Source organism: Pantherophis guttatus, chromosome 6, assembly GCF_059756535.1.
Source record: "Pantherophis guttatus breed Tessera chromosome 6, ASM5975653v1, whole genome shotgun sequence".
In the NCBI taxonomy this organism is placed as follows: domain Eukaryota; kingdom Metazoa; phylum Chordata; class Lepidosauria; order Squamata; family Colubridae; genus Pantherophis; species Pantherophis guttatus.
In genome coordinates this window covers 65,296,951-65,324,404 of record NC_142068.1, presented here as the reverse complement: position 1 = coordinate 65,324,404, position 27,454 = coordinate 65,296,951, and the positions used below count along the sequence as shown (strand labels likewise).

General features: G+C 37.9%; 2 protein-coding genes across 4 annotated transcripts in view; one reads left to right on the top strand and one right to left on the bottom strand.

Moving 5' to 3' along the window:
• The first annotated feature begins 231 nt into the window (after positions 1–231).
• Positions 232–15,313, top strand: BNIP3 (BCL2 interacting protein 3). The gene is made up of 6 exons (XM_034436491.3): positions 232–388; positions 3,942–4,119; positions 7,725–7,809; positions 8,973–9,079; positions 9,195–9,344; positions 11,613–15,313. The coding sequence occupies exons 1-6, from the start codon at positions 343–345 to the stop codon at positions 11,662–11,664; spliced, it is 618 nt and encodes a 205-aa protein (XP_034292382.1). The 5' UTR covers positions 232–342; the 3' UTR covers positions 11,665–15,313.
• A 1,150-nt stretch (positions 15,314–16,463) lies between these two features.
• PPP2R2D (protein phosphatase 2 regulatory subunit Bdelta) overlaps positions 16,464–27,454 on the bottom strand; it is a 38,317-nt gene continuing 27,326 nt past the window's right edge. For all 3 annotated transcript variants that reach the window (XM_034436488.3, XM_034436490.3, XM_034436487.3), the window contains 3 exons: positions 23,665–23,834; positions 23,486–23,577; positions 16,464–18,551 (listed from right to left, as the gene is read on the bottom strand). In XM_034436488.3, coding sequence (XP_034292379.1) covers positions 18,272–18,551; positions 23,486–23,577; positions 23,665–23,834 — 542 coding nt within the window. In that variant the 3' untranslated portion in view covers positions 16,464–18,271. The remainder of the gene's footprint in view (positions 18,552–23,485; positions 23,578–23,664; positions 23,835–27,454) is intronic.

Below are 27,454 nucleotides of genomic sequence, written 5' to 3'. Positions count from 1 at the left end.
TCCCGCCCACCACGGGTTGGCTTTCAGCGAAGTGTGGAGGGGAGGGGAGAAGAGTAGGGGGGGGCGTGCCGAAGATTGGTTTCGACAGCCAATCGGGTCGTCCCGTTCTTTTTTGACGTCACAATCCCTATAACCTGCAGCGGCGACAACAATAACAATAGCAGGCGGGGATCGATCCCCGGAGCCGAGCGGCCGAGCGGGAGCCTTGAGCGGTGCCAGCCGTCAAAACAGCCCGTCGCGTGTCGGGAGGTAGCGCTCGCTGCTGTTCGGAGCCGAAGAGGAACAACCCAGGTAGCAACTCAGGAGAGACCCCGAAATAGAAACTCCTCTGTCCCCCCAGCGATGGCCTCGGGTGAGCCCTCGGGGGTGCAAGAAGAGAATCTGCAGGGTAAGAGACCTTCCCTTCCTTTAAAACACACAGCAGATGGTGGAAATATAAGAGAAGAAAAAACTTGGACTCCTTTAAATACTGGGCCTTTCATAGAAGGGGCCTCTTAAATTATACTTTCCTGATTAGAAACAAGGCTTCCTAGATCACCTTGTTTTTAAACAGGCCCCCCCCACTTTGGGATTAATATTAAAATTCCCTCTAGGACAGGTGATCCTCGATTTACAACCTCTCGTTTAGTGACCGTTCAAAGTTAGCGACGGCACTGAAAAAAAAGGGACTTGTGACCGTTTTCACACTTACGACCGTTGCAGCCTCCCCATGGTTCACGTGATTTAGATTTGGATGCTTTGACAACTGACTCGTATTTAGGACGGTGGCCATGTCCCGGGATCATGCGCTTTCCTTCTTTGGCAACCTTTTGGTGAGCAAAGTCAATGGGGGAAACCAGATTCACTGAACGGACCATGGCACTAATAGACCAACTGCAGCGATTAGTTAACAAACGGCAAGAAAAGTCGTAAAATGGGGCAAAACTCACTTAACAAATGTTTCACTTGGCAGCAGAAATTTTGGGCTCAGTTGTGGTCGTAAGTCGAGGACTACCTGTAATTAAAATTTCCCTAGAATTATTTCTGGAGGGCAGAAGAAACAAAGGATGAGGAAATACTGAACGGCCTGGTGTTACTTTTGTGCCATTCAGGGTTTCCTGTGTTTTTTAGGGCTATCAAACTCTAGATTTTTGTCTACTTCTGACTTTTTCTTGCCATTGAGTTGGCTTTTACCTTGGCCAGCTCAGAACCAACAAGGGAGGATGGTTTTAAAATAGCCCATGTTTATTGGAAGGGGAGAAAAGGCAGATCTGTGGTTGTAATTTAGTAGCTGTGGCTGTGTGCTATAGTATCCTTGCCTATGTGACTCAGCCCTTTACTAATAGCTTTTATCGTTGTAAATAATTGGCCTTGGAAATTATTGACACATGGTGCTAGTTCAGAGCTGACATCATGGGATTTATAGCCCCATGTAGAAAAACTTGGAAGTAGATTGCAACATAAAAGGAACTTTTCTCCATTTTTAGATTATGTTTGTAATCAAATAATCAAATGTTATTGCTTATCTTTTCCTGGGTTTGGTCACATAATTTGCCCAAAGGAAAAGTGAGCACAGAATTATTGTTTTCATGTTTCATTGCCATTGTTCGTGAAGGAAAGTATCAGTATTTTGTCCAATTTAAGAGAAGTTCAGTAAATGTTTCCTTGAGCTTTCCAAATATTTGGTGTTGCTTACTGTTACTTGATACAAAAACTTCCTTGGGAATCATTCTAATTGATTTTGGTTGGAACTTTCGAATAGGCAGGTACAATGTGTTGATAGGTTGATGTGTATTCCACAGGAAGGACACTTCATCCCTTAGTATACATGCCCACTAGATATAATACAACCACACAATGTCACCCTCCCTTCCCACTAAAAGAAATTTAAATAGAATCTTTGCTACTGGACAGTTAGGACTATAGAAGCAAATGTATATTCTCCAGAGAAACTTAAATGAGAGAATACATTAATTATACATGCAGAGTTTATATAAGATGTAAAATCTAGTACTTTTTACCACTTTATATTTTGTGAAGTATGCAGTTTCTTAGCCTTGTTTTTTTGGTGTACAGAGTAGATAAGACACCAATCTGGCTTTTAAGGATGATTTCTTTTTTAACGAATGCTCTTATACCAAGAGGATATATTATCCTCTTTTCCAATTTCCTTATTCCAAGTTAACTGGATAAATATACTTGACTTCCATTCTCCTCTCTTGCAGTTTCGTTAGCTAATTCCTCCTAAGACTCCAAAAATAGGCTGGTAGAGAAATTCAGCGGCAGTGGCTTTTCTCAAAATGAAATTATGCCAGTGAAAAGCATTGTCTGTTAATTCGCAGCCTGCCACATTCAGATCAAAGTACTGGAGAGCTTTTATTTGCCTAGGCCTTGTGAGCAAGAGCTACTGTAGCTTTTTATAATGTCAGTTTAGTTTTGTGAGGGAATGTTTCACAAGGCTTAGACTGTTTATTTTTCAGGTTGGCCTAGGGGAGGAATTTCTTTGGGTAATGTTCTGCAGAAACTTAAATGGGATATGTTGTGTGAATGCAATCTATATCTTAAGATGTGATAACAAAGATGCTCCATACTGTCTGTTTCCTGTCAGCAGATTCTCTCTCCTTTCTTTCTGCCAATTTGACTTCCTGTTTTCACCTTCTGTTCCTGAGCATCCTGAGAATTGCAATCCATAGAAATAGGCCAATGAACAGAACTGTAAAATACACATTTGGGGCAGAAAGCTGTCCATCAAAGAATAAGGAAGACAGATGTTTGGATGTAAGAATGTTTTCTGATAGTTCAGTTCTCTTACATCATTTAATTATAGTTCCACAAAGCCCATTTTCCACTTATCTTAAAATTAGCTTATTGTCATTTAAATCATGTGGATTCCAGTTTGTTATGTTTCCAGCAACTAAAGACTGATCTGTTCCTTACAGATTTTTCTACTAGTGGTATAGCCAATTACTGTTCCCGATGATAATTAAGATCAGTCTGTTATGGTTACAAGTTTTTATTTGTGGACTGCATCACGCTTTTTTAAAACGCATAAGCATTTTAAGTAAACTTGAAAAGATTAAAAATGAGAATGGTTGCATCTTGGAAAATCAGCTTGCTGTACATTAAAACGAGCACCTGTTTATTTTGCAGAGTTATAGTTTGGTCTACTGATTAAGGCACCAGGCTAGAAACCAGGAGACTTTTGAGTTCTAATCCCACATGAGTGACCTTGGGCCAGTCAGTCCCTTTCGCCTCACTGGGTTTTTGTTGTGGGGAAAATAGAGGGAAAGAGCTTTAGATATGTTCACCCCCCCTTCGAGTTATTTATAAAAGTAATAAAGGCAGGTTAAAAAATCTTTTAAAAAAAACCTTTTATACCATATAGCCATTAGAGTGCTTGTATAATAAATATAGAAGCACAGCTTTTGTTCTGGGCCTTGTACAGGGGCTTAAGGCACCCTGTTATTAAGCTTGTTAAGACCAGCTGCCTGCAATTACTGCAGGGTTCGAATCTCGCCAAGGCTCAAGGTTGACTCAGCCTTCCATCCTTTCTAAGGTAGGTGAAATGAGGACCCAGTTTGTGGGGGCAATAAGCTGACTTTGTATAAATATACAAAAGGATGAAGGCTATTGCTGAGCACATTGTAAGCCGCCCTGAGTCTTCGGAGAAGGGCGGCATATAAATCAAATTAAAAAAAAAAAAAAAATACAGCATGCACAAGATAGATATAAAATACTTATGCGCTGCTGGGAGGTGGGGAAGGGGACCCCATACATCATTGCCATTGCAACAAGAGTTTTATTATTAACAGGCACTAATCTGGGTATTCTTTGTACCTCCTAAAAATGCAAGCAAAGGAGACCGTGAAGTCAGACTTGAAGTAGAATGTCAACAAACGAAAGTGCTTGGTTTCCTAATAAATCCTTGTGGTTTTTGTTCTTTCTCAATGTTTACCAAGCAGGTTCCTGGGTAGAACTGCACTTTAGCAGCAATGGGAACGGTAACAGTGGCCAGCCAGCCAGCCAGGAACAAGTTCCTGCTTCAGTTTCTATTTATAATGGTGACATGGAGAAAATCCTTCTAGATGCCCAGCATGAGTCTGGAAGAAGTAGCTCGCGAGAGAGCTCTCACTGCGACAGGTACTCTGACACACTCCGAGGCAGCACAGGCTGCTCACAATGCATTTCCTCTTATTTCAGCTGAAGGGTACAGGTAGTCCTTGATTTACGCCCACAATTGACCCTAAAATTTCGGCCGCTAAGGGAGAAACTTGTTAAATGAGTTTTGACCCATTTTACGACCTTTCTTGCCACTGTTAAGTGAATCAGTGCAGCTGTTAAGTTAGTAACACGGTTGTTAAGTGAATCTGGCTTCCCCATTGACTTTGCTTGCCAGAAGGCCGCAAAAGGTAATCACATGATCCCAGGACACTGCAGACATCATCAATACGAGTCAGTTGCCAAGTGTCTGAATTTTGGTCAGGGATGCTGCAATGGTCATGTGTGAAAAACAGTCATAAGTCATTTTTTTCAGTGCCATTGTAACTTTAAACGGTCACTAAATGGACTGTTGTAAGTTGAGGACTACCTTCACCTTCTGGCTGACTTTCAGATATTTCAACTGTGTTTTTACCAGCCATAGGCAACGCTTCTCCATGAGTGTTATCAAGGATAATGGGAGTTGTAGTCTAAAAAAAATGGAAAGGTACTGGGGTTGGGGAAGTGAATGTATGGTCTGACATTAGAGCTTGGCCTCTTTAGATTCTTGAAAGCAGTGGGACCTAATTTAAGCAAAGCTAACATATGTTTTGTTTTGTTTTGATTTGTCTGGGTGAAAGTGTTCTAAATAGTTATATTACAAGTCTGATAAGGATAAGGATGATGCAATTGTTCCTGGCTTTGCAGCTGATGGCCTTTCTCCTGATTGGAAGCAAGGTCATCTTGCTCTCATGGTGTGATCCATTCTTTTTTTTTTCTTTTTCAAGTTCAGCTTTTTATTTAAACAAAACTGGGATCGTCTATTAAGTGAGACATTCCAAAGTTAGCTAACAAGAGGCATGGCTTGGGAGAACTAAGTGATCTTTCATTGTGAAACTAAGCAAATTGTTAGATTAGGGCTGTATGCCACTTTGGGACCAGACCTGATTAACTTGGAGATGTTGTTGGTTTTTGAGAAAAAATTCTGGAGAAAGCTTATTTTGGGAAATCTGTGCTTTGAATTTTTGTACCTTTGGGGGCCTTTGTGAGCGTTCATAGGAATTTGAGTCTTGCTCCATTTCCTGAGCTCCAACCAGTTTTTACTCTCATCTCTAGTCCCATCAAAGAGGGTCAGCCTCATGTTCCTAGAAGTTCTGTCTTCCTACACAAATTAGTTAGAACTAATCTGCCTCCACTACAATCCAGCCCATACACTATGGCAGAGGTCTTCCAACTTGGCAGCTTTAAGACTTGTGGACTTCAACTCCCAGAATTCTCCAGCCAGCTATGGGAGTTGAAGTCCACAAGTCTTAAAGCTGCCAAGTTGGAAGACTTCTGCACTATGGCCATGCTTATCCAGAAAAATACCAAGTTGCAAAACTTCTCCCTATGCTTTCATTTTGACTTCACAACTGCTAGGGAATGTTAACCTTAACAGAGGAACAGTGGTACAATGGTTTAAGAAGCCTTTGGAGGTTTCCCATATTTTTTTATACCTCCTTTATACCTCCATCATAGCAACTTTTCTGATATTTTTCTGCAAATTTATTTGGCATACACATAGAAATGTTTGTAGTTAGAAATGCCGACAGGATGGGTGTCCTTGCAATTTTATTTTCGTTTTGTATGGAGACTGCAATGGGGACTTTTTTTGTTACAGGTTGTTCTCATTTAGCAACTATCTTGTACAGCCACCATTCAGTTATGACGATGATGAACCTTGGTGGCCAATCCTCACATTTATGACCTTTGTAGGTCTGCAAAACAAAATAAAATTGAAGTAAGATCATAAGCACAGTCATGTTGGCGACTGCTTCACTTAATGACTGAATTTCTGGTACCAACTTTGGTTGCTAAATGAGGACTACTTGTGCTCCCATCATCAGGAATGGGGATAATGGGACCGTAGCTGGGAGAATGGATATTGATGGATTATATTCTTTATATTCTTTCACCGGTCCACCGGATGGGAGGAGATGGAGTCTGATTGGCTTATGATATTTTCTGTGTTTTAAGATTCAGTAGAAGTAAAGATGATTGCAAGCCATTGCATGTTGCTTGGTGAATGATTGAAAGGTTAGAGAGATTGCAGTTGTGGAAGGGTCCTCAATACTTAATAAGGTGGAAGATGAGAAATAGCATTATCCATTGGGTAAAGGTGAAGTAGTCTTTGAAATGTTTACCCATTGACTTTATCCTAACTGACACCTAGCCAGCTACATTTCCCTAGGCCAATGGTTTGCAACCTCAGCAATTTTAAGATATGTAAACTTCAAACATGGTGACTGAGAAATTCTGGAAGTTGAAGTCCACACATCTTAAAGTTGTTGAGGTTTAGAAACACTGCTCCAAGCTATTATATATAGTTTTTAAAATCCCAGTTGATTGTGGTAAGAATACTGGTGCTGCATTCCTTAAACTTAGATTGCATTTCTTCTTCTTTCTTTCTCTGGAGTATCTTTTAAAGTGTATTCCTGAAGACAGAGCCTGTCAGTCATGAGTTGCTTTGGATGCCTTTATGGCCACATAAAAATACTTTAAATAAATTAACAAAAAGAGGACGCCCAGATAAACGGCTCTTTGCATTCCAAAGCTTGTGAGTAAAAGCATAGTTTTAATCACACAACCACTATAAACAGTAGTGGTGATGTACCTGACCACTTATCTGCCATTGGGCAAGATACTTATCCATGGTTAATTGAACTATGGTGTAAGTTAATTGAGTGCAGTGGGATTGCTCAACACCTGGAACCATAAATAACCACAAGGATTGAATTTCCACAGTGTATTAGGCTTAAAGGTGATTAGCTAGTTTGTGGTTCAGTCAGTGTGTTTTGCAAACACAGCCATGAAAAGGTTGATATATTCAGGATTAGAGAACTGGACCAGACTAAATTTAACAGAAGTACCTTTTTATATATGAAAGTTACATGTAAATTACCGGTAAGATGCATTTAAAGTCAAAACAGGATTATTTTGTAACAGGGCTGATAACTCTGAAGAGAAAGTTTAAGTCTTTTTTATGTATTTATTAGTGCTGATGACATTAGGAGCTACCTACTCTCAATTGACAGTATGAGGGATTCCAGGAACAAGTAAATACTAATTATTATTATTATTATTTGCATTTTGGATGACTTTGTTTATGAAAGAAATAAGCAAGTACTTATCCACTTGTGGCATTTGCTCACTCAGACTCTCTTTACATAAGTTGAACCCACTAAAAATTTTGGGAAGAAGCTACTGCTTTTTCACAAAGCCAGAATTGCTAGTTCCATCTTTACCTTGGGAAGATGTCCCTTTAAAAAAAAAAAAAAAAAAAAAAAAATCTGTCCCTTTTACCAAGGTGCTCCAGAATGCTTAACATACTTATTCCTGTTTCTGTTCTTATCACAATAAAAAGTCAGGCTAGACTGCAAGATCTTAAGTACCTTGTAAACTTTATTGGGATTTGAAGTTATCTTTCCATGGTCCTGATAAAACATGAATCAGTAAATCTTGTTCTTGGTTGGTTATTCTCACTTTTCTTCCCCCCCCCACCCCCAAAGCCCACCACGTTCCCAGACACCTCAGGATGTTCACAGAACTTCAGAAGTGGAGAGTCGTGCCAGCGGAGAAAAGAATAGTTCTCAGGTAAAGTCTATCTGCTCACAAAGACACTCAAATAAAAATTGATTTTTTGTGTGTGTATAGTGTTTTTCTTAAAGAGAAGAAAATCCCTTCTTCCTGGAGATTGTATTTTCTGCAGAGTCTCATTTATAGCTGGGAAATGTGCTTTGTAGTTTTTTAGCAGACCCATTTCAGTTTTGGCACATGGTTTGGAAAATCACTGCATGAATGACACAGTCATATTGGAAACTATCTACACACTAATGCTACTTGAAGGAAAATGCAGCTGCTGGAGCTTTATTTGTTCCAAGCATGTAACTCCAGCTAAGTAAAATTTGCTTTTGATAATTTGCTTTGAGCTTCTCTGCAGTATTTCTGTTGCTATCAGAGATCCAGTTAGATAGCATGTAGGAAGTCAATTGATCCTCTTTAACAAGGAATCTTTCATGCTGGAAAAACTTTTCCACTTGTGAGGTGGCTTTGTAAGGATTTTGCTATTTCTCAGTTGTGAGAATAGTTTACCTTATTCAGACACCAGAGAATCTCTCTTGTCAGGATCCGGCCTCATCCAACTTCAGATTTGGTTGAGTTAGCTTGGCTTGATTTGGATATTATAGAGCAGTAGAGTACTGTCAGATTGTGAAAGCTGGCTTCCAAATTCCTGATGATTTAACAGAAAATGTGAGCTCATTGTATGGATGAGTGGCAGTACAGAGAGGGTCTCTGTACTGCCCAGAGCCCCTCTCTGAGTGAAATGGGCAGTTAAGAAAAATAGAGAGATAAAGAGATCAGATAAAGATAGATGATTGAAAGATAGATAGATGAAAGATAGATGATAGAAAGATAGATGATAGATGATAAATAATAGATAGATGATAGATAGATAGATGATAGAATATAGATAGATGATGGATGGATGGATGGATGAATCCATGTGGCACTCTCATTATTATCTATTTGCAGCTTCTCAAGCTGCATCTCTTCTGAGACTTTGTACCTCTTTAATATCGCCTTCACTCAACCTATGAACTTGGACTTGTATTACTACTATGAAACTTCAGGAAAAGCCACAATGCCTTTAAGGAGCAGCCAAATGGTACAGTGAGGTTGCCTATCGTGGATCCACTTCCTTACCTCTATTCTGAAAATGGACCCAGGTCACTTTATTGTTCCTATCTTCCTTTTAGTCTGAAGAAGATTTTCTGGAAAGAAGGAAAGAAGTTGAACGGCTTCTGAAGAAAAATTCAGATTGGATGTGGGACTGGTCGAGTAGGCCTGAGAATATTCCCCCCAAGTGAGTGATCTTGATAATGAACAATGCAGATTTGTTTATTTCCATTATTATAAATATATAAATGGGATCATAAACAATTATGGATTAAAAATGTTTTTGTCTTCTCATAAACCAGGGAATTTCTCTTTAAACACCCTAAGCGCGCAGGTACACTCAGCATGAGAAACACAAGTGTCATGAAGAAGGGAGGCATATTTTCTGCAGAATTCTTGAAGATTTTCTTGCCATCTCTGTTGCTCTCCCATCTGCTCGCCATTGGATTAGGGTAAGGATTCATTTAGATCATATATTCTGACAGCTAGAAATCTAGTGGGCTGCATCAATAAGATCTTCTGGACTCCTCAGAGGACTATCAGAGAGAGGGAGAGACCACTGTTCACTAGCATAACACGTTCCTTAGATGCAAAAGGTGTGGTATTCACTCCCTGACCATTACAGGTAGGATTGAAAAAGCTGCTGCTCACAATCCTGGAAAACTTGAGGTGGGTTCACAAATGCCAAGATGTCATTTGGGAGTTCAGTCACTAAAATTTCGTAATTTACAGAATGAGAATTTTGGTAAATTTACAGAAATTTACCAAAAGAGGGGAATCCAGTTTAGGCCATTGATGGTAATCCAGATGTTGCTGAAATGCAACTTCATGCATTCATAGGAAGCCAAGGTAATGATGAAGGACGCTGGGAATTGTACTCAACATCCGAATGGCATCAGGTGCCTGCTTCTGAGAAGACCACATATTGGTCTTATAATTGTGCAGCATATTGCCTTCTGCTTTTTTTAAAAAGTATTTTATAAGAACACCCTGCTTTTATAAATGTTAATGTGTAGAAATTATTTAGGTGGCAGCTAATCCACACCCTGCTTTGCATACGTAGTCCATATGTACAAATAATCTTAAATCCTAAAAACCTAACTACATTATAGCTTCAAGTGTGATGAGAATCCACTCAGAGCAGGGGTGAAATGCTCCCGGTTTGGACCGGATCGCACAATCCGGTAGCGATGGAGGCAGGTGGTTCGGAGAACCGGTAGCAAAAATCCCTCCCCCCCCACATTGCCCAGCTGAGCCACGCAAGCCTCTGATGAGGCTTTTTTTTTATTTTTAAAAGCATTTTTTTTCTACAACCTCTTTGGCTGAAAAAATGCTTTTAAAAGTAAAAAAAAAAGCCTCTGATGATCCCGCGGCTCAGCTGGGATCATCAGAGGCTTTTAAAAGCATTTTTTCTACAACTTCTTCCGCCGATGAGGTTATAGAAAAAATGTTTTTAAAAGGAAAAAAAAGCCTCTTCCAATCAGGCAAGTCAGCTGGGATCGTCAGAGGCTTAAAAAAAAGAAAAGAAAGCCTCTGCTGATCAGGCAAGTCAGCTGGGATCATCAGAGGCTTTAAAAGCATTTTTTTTACAACAAAAAAAAAAGCTGGCCACGCCCACTCAGTCATATTAACCCCCCCACACACCAAGCCACGCCCACAGAACCGGTAGTAACAAATTTTACATTTCACCACTGATTCAAAGTCTTCCTAGTGACTCCTCTCAGATATCAATCACATCATTTTCTGCATTGTACAACTTCACAAGTATACCTGCTATTGTTTATAATATCAATCATTGGGGTTCTTTTTCCCATTATGTTATACACTGTTGCAGTTTTGCAAACAGGTCAAAAGTGGTTACTCATAAATTCTCAGGTTTATGAAACAATCTAATTTGTTCATAATTAAACTACAAGTTTATGGAATGAGCCTGTGATAGATAGATTATAGAAATGGATGTGAAATCAGTGGAAAACATGTTTCAATACAGGTAATCCTCAACTTACAAATATAATTGCACCTGGAACTATAGTTGGAAGTCATGCTGGTCGCTGAGCGAGTCACCATGTGACCATGCCTGATTTTATGATCTTTTTTGCTGCGGTTGTTAAATGGACATCACAATCGCTAACAAATGCAATGGTTGTGGCGGTCATTAAGCAAACCCATTGTACCGAAGGGACATTTTTTGCTGGAAACCGAAAGAAATGCTGGTTTCTGTAAAAAACCATACATTGCAGGGATGTGACCACTAGGCACTGCAAATGGCTGTAAATGCAGGCCGGGGACCAAGCATCCAAAATAGGATCATGTGACTGAAGCCATCAGAACTTCCAAACCGAGTCATATGTACCTTTTGGGGGAATCTACCATACCTTTGAATGATCACTAAGTGATCAGTCATAAGTCAAGGATTACCTTTAGTATCACCTGGACTGATACAGATTTTTATATTATGCTTCTAATGTAAGTCAAGGAAATTTTTGAACAATTATGTTTGAAAATAACATCTAGAATCTGGGAATACCGGCTGGGCAGTTCTGATAGTTGAAGTCCACACATCTTAAAGCTACCAACATTGAAAAAAACACTGATGTATTCTATTTTTGAGTGATTTGTGTCTATAACTGACTTTACATTCACAAGAAAAGAGGTGAGGTTGAAAATGCAACTGCAGTTCAAATTCAGCAGAACTCTTACTGGTTGTTTTTGTGTTTCAGGATTTATATTGGAAAACGGTTGACAATCACAGCTTCCAGCAACTCCTTGTAAAAAGAAATGAATTCATCTCTTTTGCAAATCATGACAAACTTCATCCAGGCATTATAAAGTGGTGAACCGAACAGAAGAAACTTCCAAATGTATAATTATAATATGGCGATATATGTTTTATTGCGTAAAGGGCTCTTGCAAAAGGAAAAGAAGACTACCCAACTACCCAACTGCTCTTATATATAAATTCCTGTTTGCACGATTTAATATAGTGTAGCTTAGATCAGGAGTGGGGAACCAGAACTTCCAGGAGGTGCCAACTTTGGGCCAGTAGCAAAGGATATTGGGAGATATTGTTCAGCATGTGCAGTGGCCCACATTTCATTATCCCTGCTTGAAGATTTTTCTTTGTTGCTATTATTGCAAGAATGAACAGTGTAGCAAAAAAAACAAAACAAAACAAAAATATTCTGTGAACTCTGAACATCTGGGAAGGATATACGATTTGTTTTTGTCCAGTTGTGAAAAGACTCGTAATGATTAGTTGTGAATAAGACACCACTGTAATTTTTTTAAAAAAAGAAAGTTATGGTCAACAAAAGTAGAATGGCCTTACATTTCTTAAGAGTACACTTTTGCTTCTTGAGATGAAATGAATTACTGAGACGCTTTGAAATATAAACACGAATCAGTGCAGAGTGTTTTGATATGTGTATGTCTTAATATGGAACCTTTTCTTTCTGTTTCCAGCGAAAGTTTGTATGCAGCTGTTGGGACAATGGTTTAGTAATACATAATCTGATTTTTCTCAAAGTCAGCCCAAAATTGTGTGGTTAGAAAACTTGTAAGAAAAAAAGGCTGAGGAATTTCTTCCAAGAAGTTCCTTGTGGGAAAATAGCATTAGCCATTTCATTTTCCCCTCTTGGCTGATGAACAGAAATCTCTCGTCTCTGACTTGCAAGGCATTGCTTAATGTCGTAAGTCCGTGATGGGGAACTTATGGCATGCGTGCCACAGGTGGCACGTGGAGCCATATTTATGGGCACACGAGCGTTGCCCTAGCTCAGCTCCAGCGTGCATGCACGTGCCAGCCAGCTGATTTTTGGGCCTTCTGGGCCCACTCTGGAGGGCCTCCGGGGGGGGGGAGGCTGTTTTTGCCCTCCCCAGGCTCCTAGAAAGCCTCTGGAGCCTGGAGAGCGTGAAAAATGGGCCTTCCGGGCCCACTGGAAGTTGGGAAATGGGCCGTTTCTGGCCTTCGGAAGGCCTCCGGGTGGGTGGGGAAGGCTGTTTTTGCCCTCCCCAGGCTCCAAGAAAGCCTCTGGAGCCTCGGGAGGGTGAAAAATGGATCTACCGGGCCCACAGTGTCATCACGTGCCAAAAGTGGGAGGAGCATGGGGGGTCGTGCATGCATGTGCAGGGGGGCGGGGGGCACTGAATTATGGGTGTGGGCACACACACACGCGACCCCGTGCTCCCCCCACTTTTGGCACACAACGGCAAAAAGGTTAGCCATCACTGTCCTAAGTCATCACCAAAGAGTCATATGGGGTAGCTGGGTCTGCCTTTTTAATCACAAATGCTGTAGCTGTTAGCCATTGGTCTGGTCTGTGTGAATACATAGGAATTTACTCAGGGTGAATGATGGCAGTTACCGAAGAAATAGCCATTTGTCAGGTGCTGCTTTGCCATCTTACCTTTTCCATGTTGGTTTTTCCTTCTTTCTTTCTGATTTAGATGTGCAAGGAACTGGGAATAGAGAGAGAGCATGGCTTTTTTCCTCTCCTGCACATTGCTGTGTTTTTATTCCAAATGTGCAGCAGGCCAGATCCCTGTTATATAGAATGGAAACACAACGAGCAAAATGACACGGCCTAGATGTCTGACGTTATCCACGCATTCTTTCCACATGTTCAACATTGAATCATAGTTATCTGGCAGAAAAGGAAGATATATTTCTAGTCTGAAAAATGTCTTCTATGATTTCCATGTTTTATTCATAAGGAGGGTTTGCAAAATATGAGTGGTGGTGTGGGCCAGCCAGGTTTCCCCATTCCTTGCGGGCTACAAAAATTGAGGACTAAATGAACAGGGCCTATGCTAGGTTCTGGACTTTGTTTCAATAATCCCTAAAAGAAAATGATATTTTACGGGAGAATATCCTTATGCTGAAAGCTATGAGCAAAGGCCACAGTTAAACCTGCAAGCTCAGCATTGAGCTGGCATAGTTTTAAGGCCTCTCGTTATACATTTTCGTTGCCTGGCTTCTAGCGTAGTAAGTCTTGAGATTTACTCGTACATAAACGAAAACAATGCATTGTAGCCTCTGTTACTTTTAGTTAAAGGTCTTATTGTTCATAGGTTACAATAAAGGATGAGAATTCGCTTAGGATTTAACATGATGTATAAACCAGACAGTACAACTTGTTCAATAAAGCATTTAAAAAAAAAATTGCCTTAGCTTTATGTGTGAAGGCAGCCTCTGGGTTACAGCATGCATAGCATTGGAAAAAGGCTGGCTTGATTAAGTCCTTTCATAGCTAGTCTCTAAACCTTCCTGTAGCAAAGTGCGGGAGGGGGTAGAATATCAGTTAAAAAGCCAAGATGGCAGCTGCTTTGCTACCCGTGAAAACAAAGTCCCACCCCCTTTTTATCTGCTGTGGGTTAAGGAAGTGGGATTTCAGTCATGCAATGGTAGCTGCTGTATTTTTTTTTTTATTTTTGACTCCTTGAATATTCTACCATTATAGACTCCCTAATTAAAGTTTGTTTTGCTCTTTGGGGGGGGGAGGGGTGCAGGATGCCTGGAACGGGTATGATTAGGATCTACCTATATTGTGTTTCTGTAATATCGGTATAATTTTTTTTCTTACACCAATTTTGATCTTATTTGGCATGTGATTTATTTTATGCTTGAGTTAGAACTGGAATGAATAACTGATACAGTGCCCCTCAGATCATCATCCTATTGCAATGGTTCTCAACTTTGGCAACTTTAAATGTGTGTACTTCAATTTCCAGAATGCATGGCTGGCTGGGGAATTCTGGGAAATGAAGTCCACCCAGCTTTCACAAGCTTGCATCATTTGCAGTAAATGCTATTTGATCAGCTGAATAACTTGGCTTCATTTTACCGTTAATATAGCTGCTATATATTTATCTAGGTGGAAGCACCACAGGTTTTATAAGGTTTGTCTTGAACAGATTCTTTATTCACTTTGATTGGAAAAAAAGACACAGAGACTCAAATAAATAGCTGTGTAGATGGGTTGACTTAACGGGTTCAGAGACCAGTTGGTTATTTTTAAGACCATAGTTTAGTAGACTTGGTGATTGCAAATTAAATAAATACCCATCATCTGAAGAGAAAAACTTGGTTCTTTTTAATCTTCATTTACTGGAAGCCATCATAGAAATGGGGCTTTGCCTTGATCTAGTAAACTAGCCAATATTATTCAAAAATTGTTTGTTCTTCAATTAGCTACCGTGTGATCACATTTATACTGCTGATTTTACTTTTTTTTCAATGAATCAAAGCGTGTACAATGGTTGTATGACAATGTCACTACTGACTATCGTCAGATAAATGGTGAGTATGTAAAATGGTTATTTTCCAGCTTTTTATCAAATCAGTAAGCTGTGAAATAGTGCATCAAATGTCCATGTTTTTGTTGCTATTGTGCTAAAACAATAAAGGGAGTGAGTAAACCTATATGTTTCTTTTGAATTCTCTAGTGCACTAATGTATGATGAAACTAAATAAATGTTATTCTGGGGTTATTTTCAAATGTCCTCTTTGGAAATTGAAGTCAGATGTGCCCACCTTAGAAAATAAAGGGCTGAAGCATAAGCAAACGAATATATCCATTTTGAATTTTTAGAGTTTTTAAATGTACTTATGATTGCCTGACAAGAGACAGCCCTGTGTCAAAATAGTTAGCAGCAACCAGTAATAAAACCCTCTAACAAACAAAAGATGTTTGTTGCATCTCTCACCAGATACTTTTACCAATTTTTTTCCCTAGTAAGTGGAATACACATTGAAAGTCCCGATTTTTCACTTAAAAACATCTATAGCCCTATAGTTTTATTTGTATTGATTAAATATATATGCCACCTATCTCACTGATAAAGTGATGGTGGGGGTTGATGGTAAAAATATGATATTTTGCTTTATAGAGTATCCAATTCCTTATTTAATTTTTGGGAACATAAATTGAAACTTAGAATCAGGCGAAGCAGCACGAACTCTCTATAGGCTATGAATGAGCAGAAAATGTATCATAAATAATGAGGCTCCAGATAGTTAAAATTAATCCAATCAGACATGCAGAAGTCAGCAATACCTGCTGTTTTACACAATGTGAAAAAAGGCCTTTCTTTAAGAAAAGGATGGTTGCAATACAATAGTAAATGCTTAATTTTAATCCACTGAACTCCTTTAAATATTGCTGTCTATAGAAGAAATTGATGGAGTCATTCAGACTGAAAACATTAACATGTCTGAAGTTTTGATTTGCTAATTTATAATTAACAATAGGATATAAACAGTATCAACCTTGTAAACGTATGATCTTTGGTAGGGTGGAATACGTTTCATATGCATAATTACGTAAAAATGTTAAAAATAGGATTTAAAATCAAGAGTACAAGAGGAAAAAGTAGAATCTCTGCATTTCCATGCAAAATACAAATGAGAACCAGGTCTAGAAAGAATCAAATTAACTTATTCTTGACCACTACCTGCTATCAACTAGCACAGCACTGCACAATGAATATTAAATATATATATTTCAAAGGCATTTAATGCAAATTTAGGGGGAAAAAACATTGAGTTTTAAAGTACACAGTACAAATTCAGGTAAACATTTAAAATTTATTAAACTTTTTGATCAAAATAATAGAACAATTATATACAAACCCATTGTATTTGTTTTGCAGGAAGTCAGGGAGGGAACAAAGTCAATCTATTGGTTAAATGACCTATAGGTTCCACATTTCAAGATTTGCAAATAGTGTCACAACTGGTATACAGTATATGATTTTTATTTTTCGATCCACCAAATCGGTGTTAGATTTTGAGGACGAGTGGCACTCCATGAACATTGACAGGATAGGATCAGAGACACATTCTTCTTGCATACTCATACTTTTAATAATCATATTAAACCTTCATTTAATTTAGAGCATTAACAAATCACCCTATCTTATCTTCAGGAAGCTCAAAGGGCCTGAATTTTAAGGGGGATCTCATAGGCACATTCAGCAGTTAACTTTACAGAAAGTGGAAGATATGTAGTTTATTAAAATTGTGCCCATTGCTATTTTTTAGGTTTACTCCCAGAGATGTTTACAGTGAAATACTGGGAGCTATTCCTACTTCTATGAAAAAAATATCATAAAAGAGATGTATTTTTCTTTGCCCCCATTCCTAGTGGAAACTTAGCATTAATGCATTTCCACATCAGCCTTAAGACAACCAAGTGTAGGTCTCCTGGTGTCACAGGCCCAGATTAAGAGTTGAAATATATCTAAATGTGCTCCTGTTTGGCATAATTAATTATAATAACATACAAGGTTGAGCTTCAGGGGCAATATGCTTGCATCTGCTTATGCCTAGTTTAGTATTAAAAAAACCCATCTTCTTGAAAACATAGAACTAAGGGTAAAAAATGTAATGCACATTCATGTATGCACATTACCATTAATTGTAAAGCATATTTACTATTAACCAAAACAATGATTATTGAAGGTTCTGATGTACATGGCCCATTGTTTAAGGCTACATGTAAGAAAACGGGCTGTTTTTCACATCACCTCTTTTGTGCATACCATATGATATCTTCTTTTAAACATAGAAAAGCAATACAAACTAGGGTAAAGACGACAGCTGGATACAAATTTCAATTTAGAGTTTGAAGCAGTAGGACATCACCCAAAACTGCTCGTTTTGTATAATAAATATTTTTTGGGGGACAAACTTCAAATCTTTCCATCAGGTATCTTGCACAATCTCAATACATGCAATAAAAAAGACTGAATACATACTTTCAGATTTAAAAACACTTTTTTTATAGTTTGTTATTTTTATTAAGTGGTTTACACCAGAAGGTGTGGTTATACAGTTGGTGAGTAAATATACATGAAAAACCTGTCTACACACCCAACTCTAGACTTACCTATATGCTCAAAGGTAGAAACACCTAAAGCTTAGATGAAGGCCAGAGAAAGAATGTTTACAGGCATAAAGCACAAATATATGTTCTGAAAGGCCCAAATATTACAGCAGATAAAGAGCATGTGAGATAAAAATTACATTTTTATGACAATTTGTTTCTTGGGTGTTAGATTTTTGGTCTATCAACTGGAAAGGGAGGCTCAGACTTAAATAAATACATTTTTTTTTAATATTGACTTTTATTAAGTATTGTCCATCAATTCTGCTTCCAGTGGGCTTTCCTTGTTTACAAAAATCAATTCCATGTTCCCCCCTCACTGAAGGCAGAAATACACCACGAACTCAAGTCCAGGCCAGTTTCTCTCCTTTGCCTATAAAGGGAAATAAGTGCATCAATGTTCTTTACTGGAAGGACAACAAGGCCATCTCTGACAGATAAACAACAGAGCTTAACTATTCAAGACGACAACTCTGTCCTCAAATGAGCCGTCTTTAATTAATTTTGTCTTGGAATATATACAAGTTATTGGTTGCAGCTACAGCAATGATGTTCTCCGCAGGGTGCCATGCTGTATGAAGGATCTTCTTATTGAAGTCCAGACTGTCAACACTTATTTCATCTTTCTTTCTTTTGCCACCTGTACACACTTTCCGGGGTTTTAAGATGGCTCGAGGTTTGCTACTTTCTCTTGAGGCCTCTAATGTAATATCTCGCCGTGTGTTCCGATCAAACATCCTAAAGAAGTTGTTATAGGAGCCAGTCATAATGGCACTGTAGGAAAGAAAGAACAATGTTTTACTCATTTATTTCAGCTGGATGACAATAATTGCTATAAAGGTCCACCTAAATAATCACCCAATTTCCCTCTCTTTGCTGTTCACTAAGTCAGATGAGAGCCATAGGATTGACACTTATTTTTAAACAAGAACTTATATACACACACATACATAATAGAAGTCTTTAAATAAATTGTTAAAGCAATTACAAGAGAATCACAAATAATACAAACTAAGAGAAAATAATAATTTGCTAATGAATACACTATAATAATAGTGTACATGCAAATATTTTTATAGAATATCACAAAATCCAGGAATAACAATGAAAATGTGCCTGATTATTGTATGGATTATTGTAATAATCAGCTATGCATTATTCCACCTGTGCTAGAAGTGGATTGTTGATTCAGAGATCAGATTTGTAGATTGGTGTTATTCACTCATCACTTGTGTCACCAAATGTACAGCTGATGTCTTCACTTTAAATATACTATCAACATAGCTAATGATGCCAATTACAACTTCTTAAGAGCATTTTATGGGTACAGACATCAGGATTAGAAAGATTACCAACATTTACCTGTGTCTTGAGATAGAATAAATTGAAGGCATCCTTTCCCCTGCCTCTCAAAATGCAGTTTTGGCTAGCAGCACCTCCCCTCCCCCTCCCCTCTGGCTATAACTGTAGAATGCCAGTTCCAGGAAGATTTAATGTAAACTGAACTCTAGTTAAATGTTTTATACAGTTCCTGGTGAAGACCACTTTTTATTCTCCCAGGCTTTTATAAGCTTTATAATGATATACTGCAGTTCAGCACTACTGTAGCTGTCGGATCAGGTCTCTCTCTCTCAAACTCAGCTGTTTTGTCATACTGCTGTAATCTTTAAACATTCCCTCTTGTTTTTAAAGGATGTTCAATTTTGTGGCTGTGTTTTCTTCAGTTTAAATTGAATTTTATGCAATTATGCTGTTACCTAGATGCTATCAATCCTTAATATATCACTGCCATATTTCATGTTGTCCTCAATTTATAGGCCATTTTATACAACAGCATTTTTTGATAATGTAGGCAGAAGAGTCTGGGCTCAACATTAGTCATCTATTCTCCGTTTTGAATGAATGGCGGGAAGTCTTAAAAACTAAAATAATGTCCAGAATCCCTTTAAGGCTTATCACTATTTTTCTTTATAAAATAGATCTGAGAAATTGTGCCACTGTTATTTAATGGTCTGTTGTGGCATTTCTATAGTGCCAGTTTGGGTGTTGAGGCATTAAATGTATCTAGAATCGTGTGTTTAAAATGGAATGCATTAAATAAATGGTTAAATAAGTGGTCTGCTGCATACATTGCTTTCAAATATAGATTCCTAAAACCTCTTTCTGGCTTATCTGGGACAATACTGTCCATTCTGGCTGCCAGCAGTTCTCTGGGTTAACAGGGAGAGATTATTCTGTTATGGATTGCACCAGTAGAGGCTAAACCAATTTTGTTGTATACATGATGTACAATGACAATAAAGGCTTTTATTATTATTTCTGGCCCAGTATTTTTCAAACAGTAGGTTGAAAATTTTATATGCAGTAACTATTATTTGCCATATGTCTATCTAGTATTTGCCGTTGCCTCAAAAATTCCATTCCATTAATATATATATTATTATTTGGTCCACTAACAGGAACTGACCCTGGCATTTATTTCATGCCACGTGAAGAACATGTCTCATCACATAACAATAATTCTGCTTATGGCAACGTTATTTGTTTGAATTATATTAGGCCCTTTAGGCCCATTATTGAGATACCTTGAGATGCCTTGCAGTAGAACATTAAAAACACTTAAAGCTGCGTAGATTTTTAATAAGGCAATTTGATTTATGGAAAATTCATTAAAATCACTCTACATAAGTAGATCACTTATCAGAATCACCGAACCAGATAGAAGTGAGCTGAACTGTCTGAAAAAGGCCAGTCATTCAATGAAATCCCTCCATGCTTCTCACTCTAGGAGGATCTGAAACAATGTTGCAACTCTGTTCTCCTATGTTTACAGCACAAAGGAGGGGTTTAGTGGTGCAATAGGTTCTCTCATACCCAAAAGCTGGCCAATTAATTTTATGAATTTTGAAAATTCTACCTATTGGAATTCTTAAGGTGGGAAAATAATCCTGCTCTTCATTTCTGCTCTGTTTGTATCTTGTTTTGCTGCTAGAATCTGAACAGGTTTATGGGGATGGAGGAGAGAGAATAATTTTTTTAAAAAATGTCTTTTATTTCTTTGAATTCAGCCAAATCTTATTTAAATTTTCTGACATTTGCAGTAGAGCATTTATGATATCAGCATGTGCAGCCTCTCTTTTCATTCTTCCCAGGAGGACAAACCCTGTTTTCTATGTGTTTATTTTTGTTTTAAGCCTAGCACAATTGGATTTGAGGCAGTTTCTACTTTATATGCTATATCTTAAAAGCTAACTTTTAAGATATTATTTCCTTATATTACAATGTATCAAATATGCAACTGTAAAAATAAACTCATAAACATAATGCAGAAGCACGAAGAAGCTCGTAATTTGTGCTTTAAATAAACATAAATTTGAATAACAACATGAAGTGGGGCACTGGTTGCAGTGCAACATGGAAGATAATAGACAAGTGGATTTTGGACACAGTAAAGGCATCCCTCTAGTTTCCAAACGTGTGGGAAATATTATTGTGGCACGAGGGAAGCAATTCCTCTTCCATCTATAAGCAGAGGAAAAACCTAAAGGAAGAAGCATGATAGTTTAACCTGCGCCAACAGCTGCAAATATAGCTGTTCCTCAGCACAGAGAAAGGAAGAGATGCTTTTTACAAGACAATGGTACAGCATCATTCAATATCCTTTGACCTCTTTCCTCTTCATCATGATCAGCAGCATTGCCCTTTCTATTCAGTCTGCAGGATGAAACAGGAATCCATGTGACAACTGCACCTTCCTCCTATGGTACATCCATAGACACATAGCAATAAAAACAAAGCAAAGCAGCTCTCCTCTTTTACTAGCTCCAATACTCATTTCTGGTGAGATTCGGCCAGAGGAATAGGAATGGCAATGGCAAAGATAAATCAGGCTGGTCCTCAACTCCTTTCTCTTGACGTTACTAAGCCCAGAAATCCTGCCACTACATTCTAAAACCGAACAGCTTCCTTCTGAAGTTTCTTTAGCCACAACTTCATTGCTCCAGAACTGGAAAATCCATTGGAATGCATAGCCAACAGGGTTTATCAGGAGGTAGCTATAGTTACAGAGAGGGTCTATGCAACTACTTAGTCTGTAAAATCCTTCGTGTGAGTTAAGCAATCCCTCTCCTTGAAACAGCAAAAGAGTGAACTGGTGAGGGGTGACTGTTCAGTTTAAGAACAATGGTAAGTGGAAGAGGAAGAGGCAGGTCGAAGTAGCTCTGATTTTGCCTGGAAGAAATTCTCCCAGCAGCTTTTCAGCCAGTATTATGATTGGCAGAAGCACTAAGTTATAGGTATTTGTCAATTGCCTTTTAGTAGCGATTGACAAATTCTTGCCCTTATCGTCAGCGGGAATGGTTTCCATGTTTGGGCAACATTTCTTTTAATTGTATTTGCTTATAGAAGATATAGAAGCATAGGCAGCCGCACAAACAGGCTGAAGAACAGTTTTTATCTGTGGACTGTCACATTCCTGAATGAAAAATAACTCTACAACAACATAGTATGATTGACTTGCGGGGCCGGCGCAACCTGCAATAATTGCAGGTGCAATAGGACTGAGTGTTTGTTAGTAGGATTCACAGGGCTAGGGATTTTATTTTTGTCTTTCACTATGAGTTGTATTGTGTTGCAGTGTGTGTGTGTGTGTGCACAAAGGGAGGCTCAGCCAATCTCTTTGTACACATGCTGTATTCTTGTCAACAAAGGATTGAATTGAATTGAATTGAATTGCTTGAAGTTAATTTCACACTCAACACTGAATAAAAGGAGGTAAGCCTAAAAACAGTCCTTGTTCCTAAATGCTAACTGCTGTTAAGTTGGCTACAGATGTTTACTGCTTTTAAGAAGAAAAGCTGGAAAATGAGAAGCAGGGCTAACATTGGTTTGGGACACGCTTTAAATACAGTTGCTGTTGCAATGTTCTTTAATAGGCCTTGGCCACAACTATTCATTTTAAAGATATTGCAAATAATGGGGTTAAAAGTAGGCTTTTTTTCTTGATAATTTAGAGACAGCTACGGTGTCCTTAATCTTTGACTTAAAAGAGATACAATAGAAGTATTTCAAAAAATTATTGTATGGAATCCCTTGAAGTTGTTTGCAAACTTAGTAACTGCTAGAAGAGGGTTTGGCAACCTGCAACCCAAGGATCGGATGTGGTTCACCACATAAAATCGTCTTGCTCACATCCCCAAAAGAAATAGAGGCAGCAAGAGAGGGAGAGGTGCCTGCAGCTCCTTAGTTTATTTTGGCAATAGTTTCACTGACTCTCAGGGTATAGCTGGGGAGTCACATCCCTTGGGAATGGTGACAAGTAGTGACATGGTCTCTGTTCCCTTCTCATAAGAAGTCTGCTAACTCCTCCTTCAGAACGTCTACCATACTTCAATGTTCATCTCATTTAAAAAAAAAACAACTTCAAAGGGTGAATCAGATCCAATCAAACGATCTGTAAAGTGGATCAGGGTTATGAATACACATCTGGAGGCACCTTTATTAATCTATTATACATGCTATCACATGTCATCATTTAGAGGCAGAGCAGGGTTTGCAAATGTTGGCCTTTTCAATGGACTAGCAAATTCTGGATAATACACTATTATACTGCAAATATGTTAAAGTGAACCGTATCTCTCTTATTTTTGCTACAGTTAGACCATTTTCAATATTCAGGAAATTTTTTGACGTATATAAACCAGACTTACCTATCAGAACCATTCCAGCAGCATTCAAATTTATCAAAGATGCAATCATTCTCATACAGTGAACAGAGTTTGCTTCGAAGATATTCATGAACCTTAAAATATACAAGTGCAGAACAGTATGAGAAGGTTTTCCATTGCAGAGTATCTATTTTTCTTTTTTTAAAGCACGAGCACTATACCTGATAGGTCTCTACTGGCCTGTTTTCCATATTTAAATCCCATACTTTAACTGAAAGATAATCTCGGGTCATCATGTATCGACCACTGTGACTGAATTTTACATCTGATATTGAAGATATTATTTCTGAAAAGAATGATCTGCTGCTGGGATCTTCAGGCTCCTCAAAGACTGAAAATTACAAGATAGGGATGAAAATGATTAATAATTATGTAGATGAACATTGTTACCTTTTCAATAAATGTAGGCTTAGCTAAAGCAGCTACAGATAGTCCTTGACTTACAACAGTTCATTTAGTGACTGTTCAAAGTTACAACGGCACTGAAAAGTGACTTATGAGAGTTTTTCACAGTTATGACCTTTGCAGCTTCCCCATGGTCATGTTATCAAAATTCAGGTGTTTGGCAACTGGTTCATATTTATGACTCTCGTAGTGTCTCAAGGTCATGCAATCCCCTTTTCTGACCTTCTGACAAGCAAAGTCAATGGGGAAGCCAGATTAACAACCGGGTTACTAATTTAACAACTGCAGTGCTTCATTTAACAACCGTGGCAAGAAATTTCGTAAAACGAGGCAAACCTCACTTAACAAATGTCTCACTTAACAACATAAATTTTGGGTTCAATTGTGGTTATAAGTCGAGGACTACCTGTATTTCCAGACAGTATGCCTTGAGAGTTACTGAAATAAAGCTTGTAAGCCCAGGGTAACTTCACAATGAGATAGGTGGCATATACATTTAATAAATTAAAGACATGTCCATTCTCTGCCTATTAGAATGGGTACCAAAGTGACTTTGGATACACATATACACTTATGTGTTGCTCTACATTAATATTTGTTAAAGTGTGGTCCTAAGATCCTGAGGGGTCAGGGTTTCATGAAATGAATATTAATTACTAACAAGTTGAAAAATAATACAATATTGAATTCCCATCAAATAATTGTGAGAAGTGGCAGCAGCAATGGTGTCAATTTTAATTTTTAATATAATAAATATAGATAAATGTAACATGTAGAAACAGAACCTCTTTTGTATCCACCATAATTTTTTAAAGTGGCAAAGGGTCCCAAGATAAAAAGATTTTAAGCATCTCAGTTCTACAGTGGCGGTACCCAACCTTTCTGGCTTGGCTGACCAGAGGGGCGGGTGGTGGTGGTGGAAGAGATGGTTCTGTTGTGCAGCAGACACACACGCATGTGCAAATGGAGCTTAATGAGTGCCCACTGCACACGCAAGTGATGCTGTGCACATGCGCTCTCACCTGCCACTTGCACGGCCCAGCTTAGAACAGGCCACAGCCCGGGGGTTGGGGACTCTTGCTCTATGGGATGCTCTCTATCATAACAAGTTGACTGGCATAACTTCTGAGTAGGATGGCACTCTTCCATATTTGTATTTTCTAATAATGTATATTAAGACCAGAAAATACTTCAAAGATAAAATATCTGATTATCTGCAATATTCCAGTTTCTCATTTATTGATTTTATTAATCTAAAACAACCAAACAAACCAAATTGGATGGGGCACTACAGAAGTTCTACAGGTACCATAGCAGGTGTTTATGAACAACTATTTGTGCTCAAAAAACAGTAAAGAAATTGAAGTTTTAATTTTCTCCTTGCTAATCCTAATGCGGCTTAATTTCTGAGTTTTACTGGCATTTCCTTAGTTATACAGAAATAATGTTGCTTTTGCTAATCTTTGATCTCCAATTTATAAACTTTATATTTAAATATTCAACAAACAATATTCTTCCCAATCAATGGCTTCAGGCTCTTGAACAATGTTAAACTAATCAACAATAAAATATATTTCACCAAATATAAGTACAAAACAGTGATATTATTTTATCTTTTAAATTGTTGTTTGCCATCCTGAATCACGAGATTGAGGTGGTAGCCATATAAATAGAAACAAATAAAAATAAGTAAACATAAGGACATATCTAAATATCTTGGATAAAATTATAAATTTTATGTCCCCTTCTAAACTAGAAAAGGGCTACATTTAATTTAAAATGTTGTTTCATATCATAAATCCCCGTGATAAAGAAAACTAACAGTTCTTGATATTAAACATATACAAGATGGGATCTGCAAGAATTCCTCTGCTAACAGTACCTCAGAATATAGTTTATGGGAAGAAAACTTCTAGCAATCATTGTACAAAAGTCTTTATACAATGTAAGCATCTTGGGCCTGAAAATCAACTAGTACAATCAGGGAAACTGCATAAAACCCTAAGAGTTCCTCTTGTTTGCTCACATGATTTATTCTAAAACAGTTGTAATCTGAAAGCAAATTATTTTCAAAATGTGAGCTCCTAAACCTTTAAGTATTAAATAGCTATTAAAAATGATCAATGTATAATCATGACATATTTTGTTTCTGGAAGCTACATTGAACCAAAGGTTGAGAAGTCTAGCTTTTTATTTATTTACATTTAATTATGAAAGCAGTCATTTCAGGCTTTCATAAGCAGAGTTATCTAATAACAAGAAAACAGTTTAAAATGCTTCAAGATACTACCTGGCAAACCAATCCAATAAGGTGGGGGAAAGAGAATCTTTCCCGGAGGATCCTCCACTTCCTGAGTTCTGCTGTGCTCATGCCAGCTAGGGCAGAAGAGAGGGTTGCAGCTTTTACCTTTGTAAAAATATTATCTTGCCAATTGGTCTTTTTTTTTTAAACCCTCTTCCCATTACATTCCCCAAGGGAAAGCAAGTAATTACATCAGCTCCAGGGGCCGATATAGTTTCCCATTCACTCCAGAAGTATGCCTGGAAAATGGAGGGAATCTGGATCACAATTGGATCCAAAGCCTTCCCCAGTCCAGCCCTAACACTCTCCCAAGAACCTTATTGCAGAAGCAGTCATGACATACCATTCACGACCGGACAATTTTCCATTGAAGGTTAGTGCAAAATCTGCCTTTACCCATTCATGAAACCACTGAATTTGGCCTAAATCATCCCAAAGATAGATAACCTTCTCTAATTTCTCATGCTGTTCATGCGTCAAATAATTTTACATCATAATTGTTAACAGCTTTGTTATTTAATTTGCATTTTATTCCTAGCCACTTTGGGGTACTGTTTCTGGGGGCGAGATGAATGCATATTAAGGTACTTCATAGTTCTATATTTGTACAAGCTTCTCAGGAGCCTATTTCCATTTTTTTTTAAAATGGCACCAGATTAGGAGGAACAATACTTACTATGCATAAGCATAAAGATGAAAAAAAAAGAGTCCAACCCCAAACTAATATCACAATTATTTTTTCTCTCAATATCTAACTACAAATTGCAAGAGTATTAGTATTTCTCAAACTTAATTACAATTGCAGCCTTAACAACTGAATTCTTTTTAAAAATATATTAGGAAGTGTTTCCAATTGAATATTAAAAAAAAATAAATTAGCAGACTCAAAACAAGACCATGACCTTGAGACATTCCTTCAGGATATGGGATGTTTAATTTTGAGTTTAGAAATGTTTACATACTATTTCAAATCCAACACATTAGGAAACAGATTTGTAATAGATGATTTTGTTCTGTCAACTTAAATTAGCTATGATCATTATTAAAAGGTTATGTTTTATCAACCCAACTGATGTAGCAAAAATATACTGAAACTTAAGGTTTTTTTTATAAAAAATACCTAGTTAAGATAGGATTGCCAAAAATCGAGCAGCTATATTTTATAAATGAGCAAACTAAATTATATTAGTCATGTCTCACACTTCAGCCTTGCTTAAGAACTATCTAAAGCATGGGTGTCAAAC

Excerpts from the sequence above, each read along its gene's own strand:
- BNIP3 (XM_034436491.3), top strand. The coding sequence starts at position 343 with ATGGCCTCGGGTGAGCCCTCGGGGGTGCAAGAAGAGAATCTGCAGG. Across the intron at positions 389-3,941 it reads GCAAGAAGAGAATCTGCAGG|GTTCCTGGGTAGAACTGCAC; the intron begins GTAAGAGACCTT and ends TTTACCAAGCAG. Across the intron at positions 4,120-7,724 it reads GAGAGCTCTCACTGCGACAG|CCCACCACGTTCCCAGACAC; the intron begins GTACTCTGACAC and ends CCACCCCCAAAG.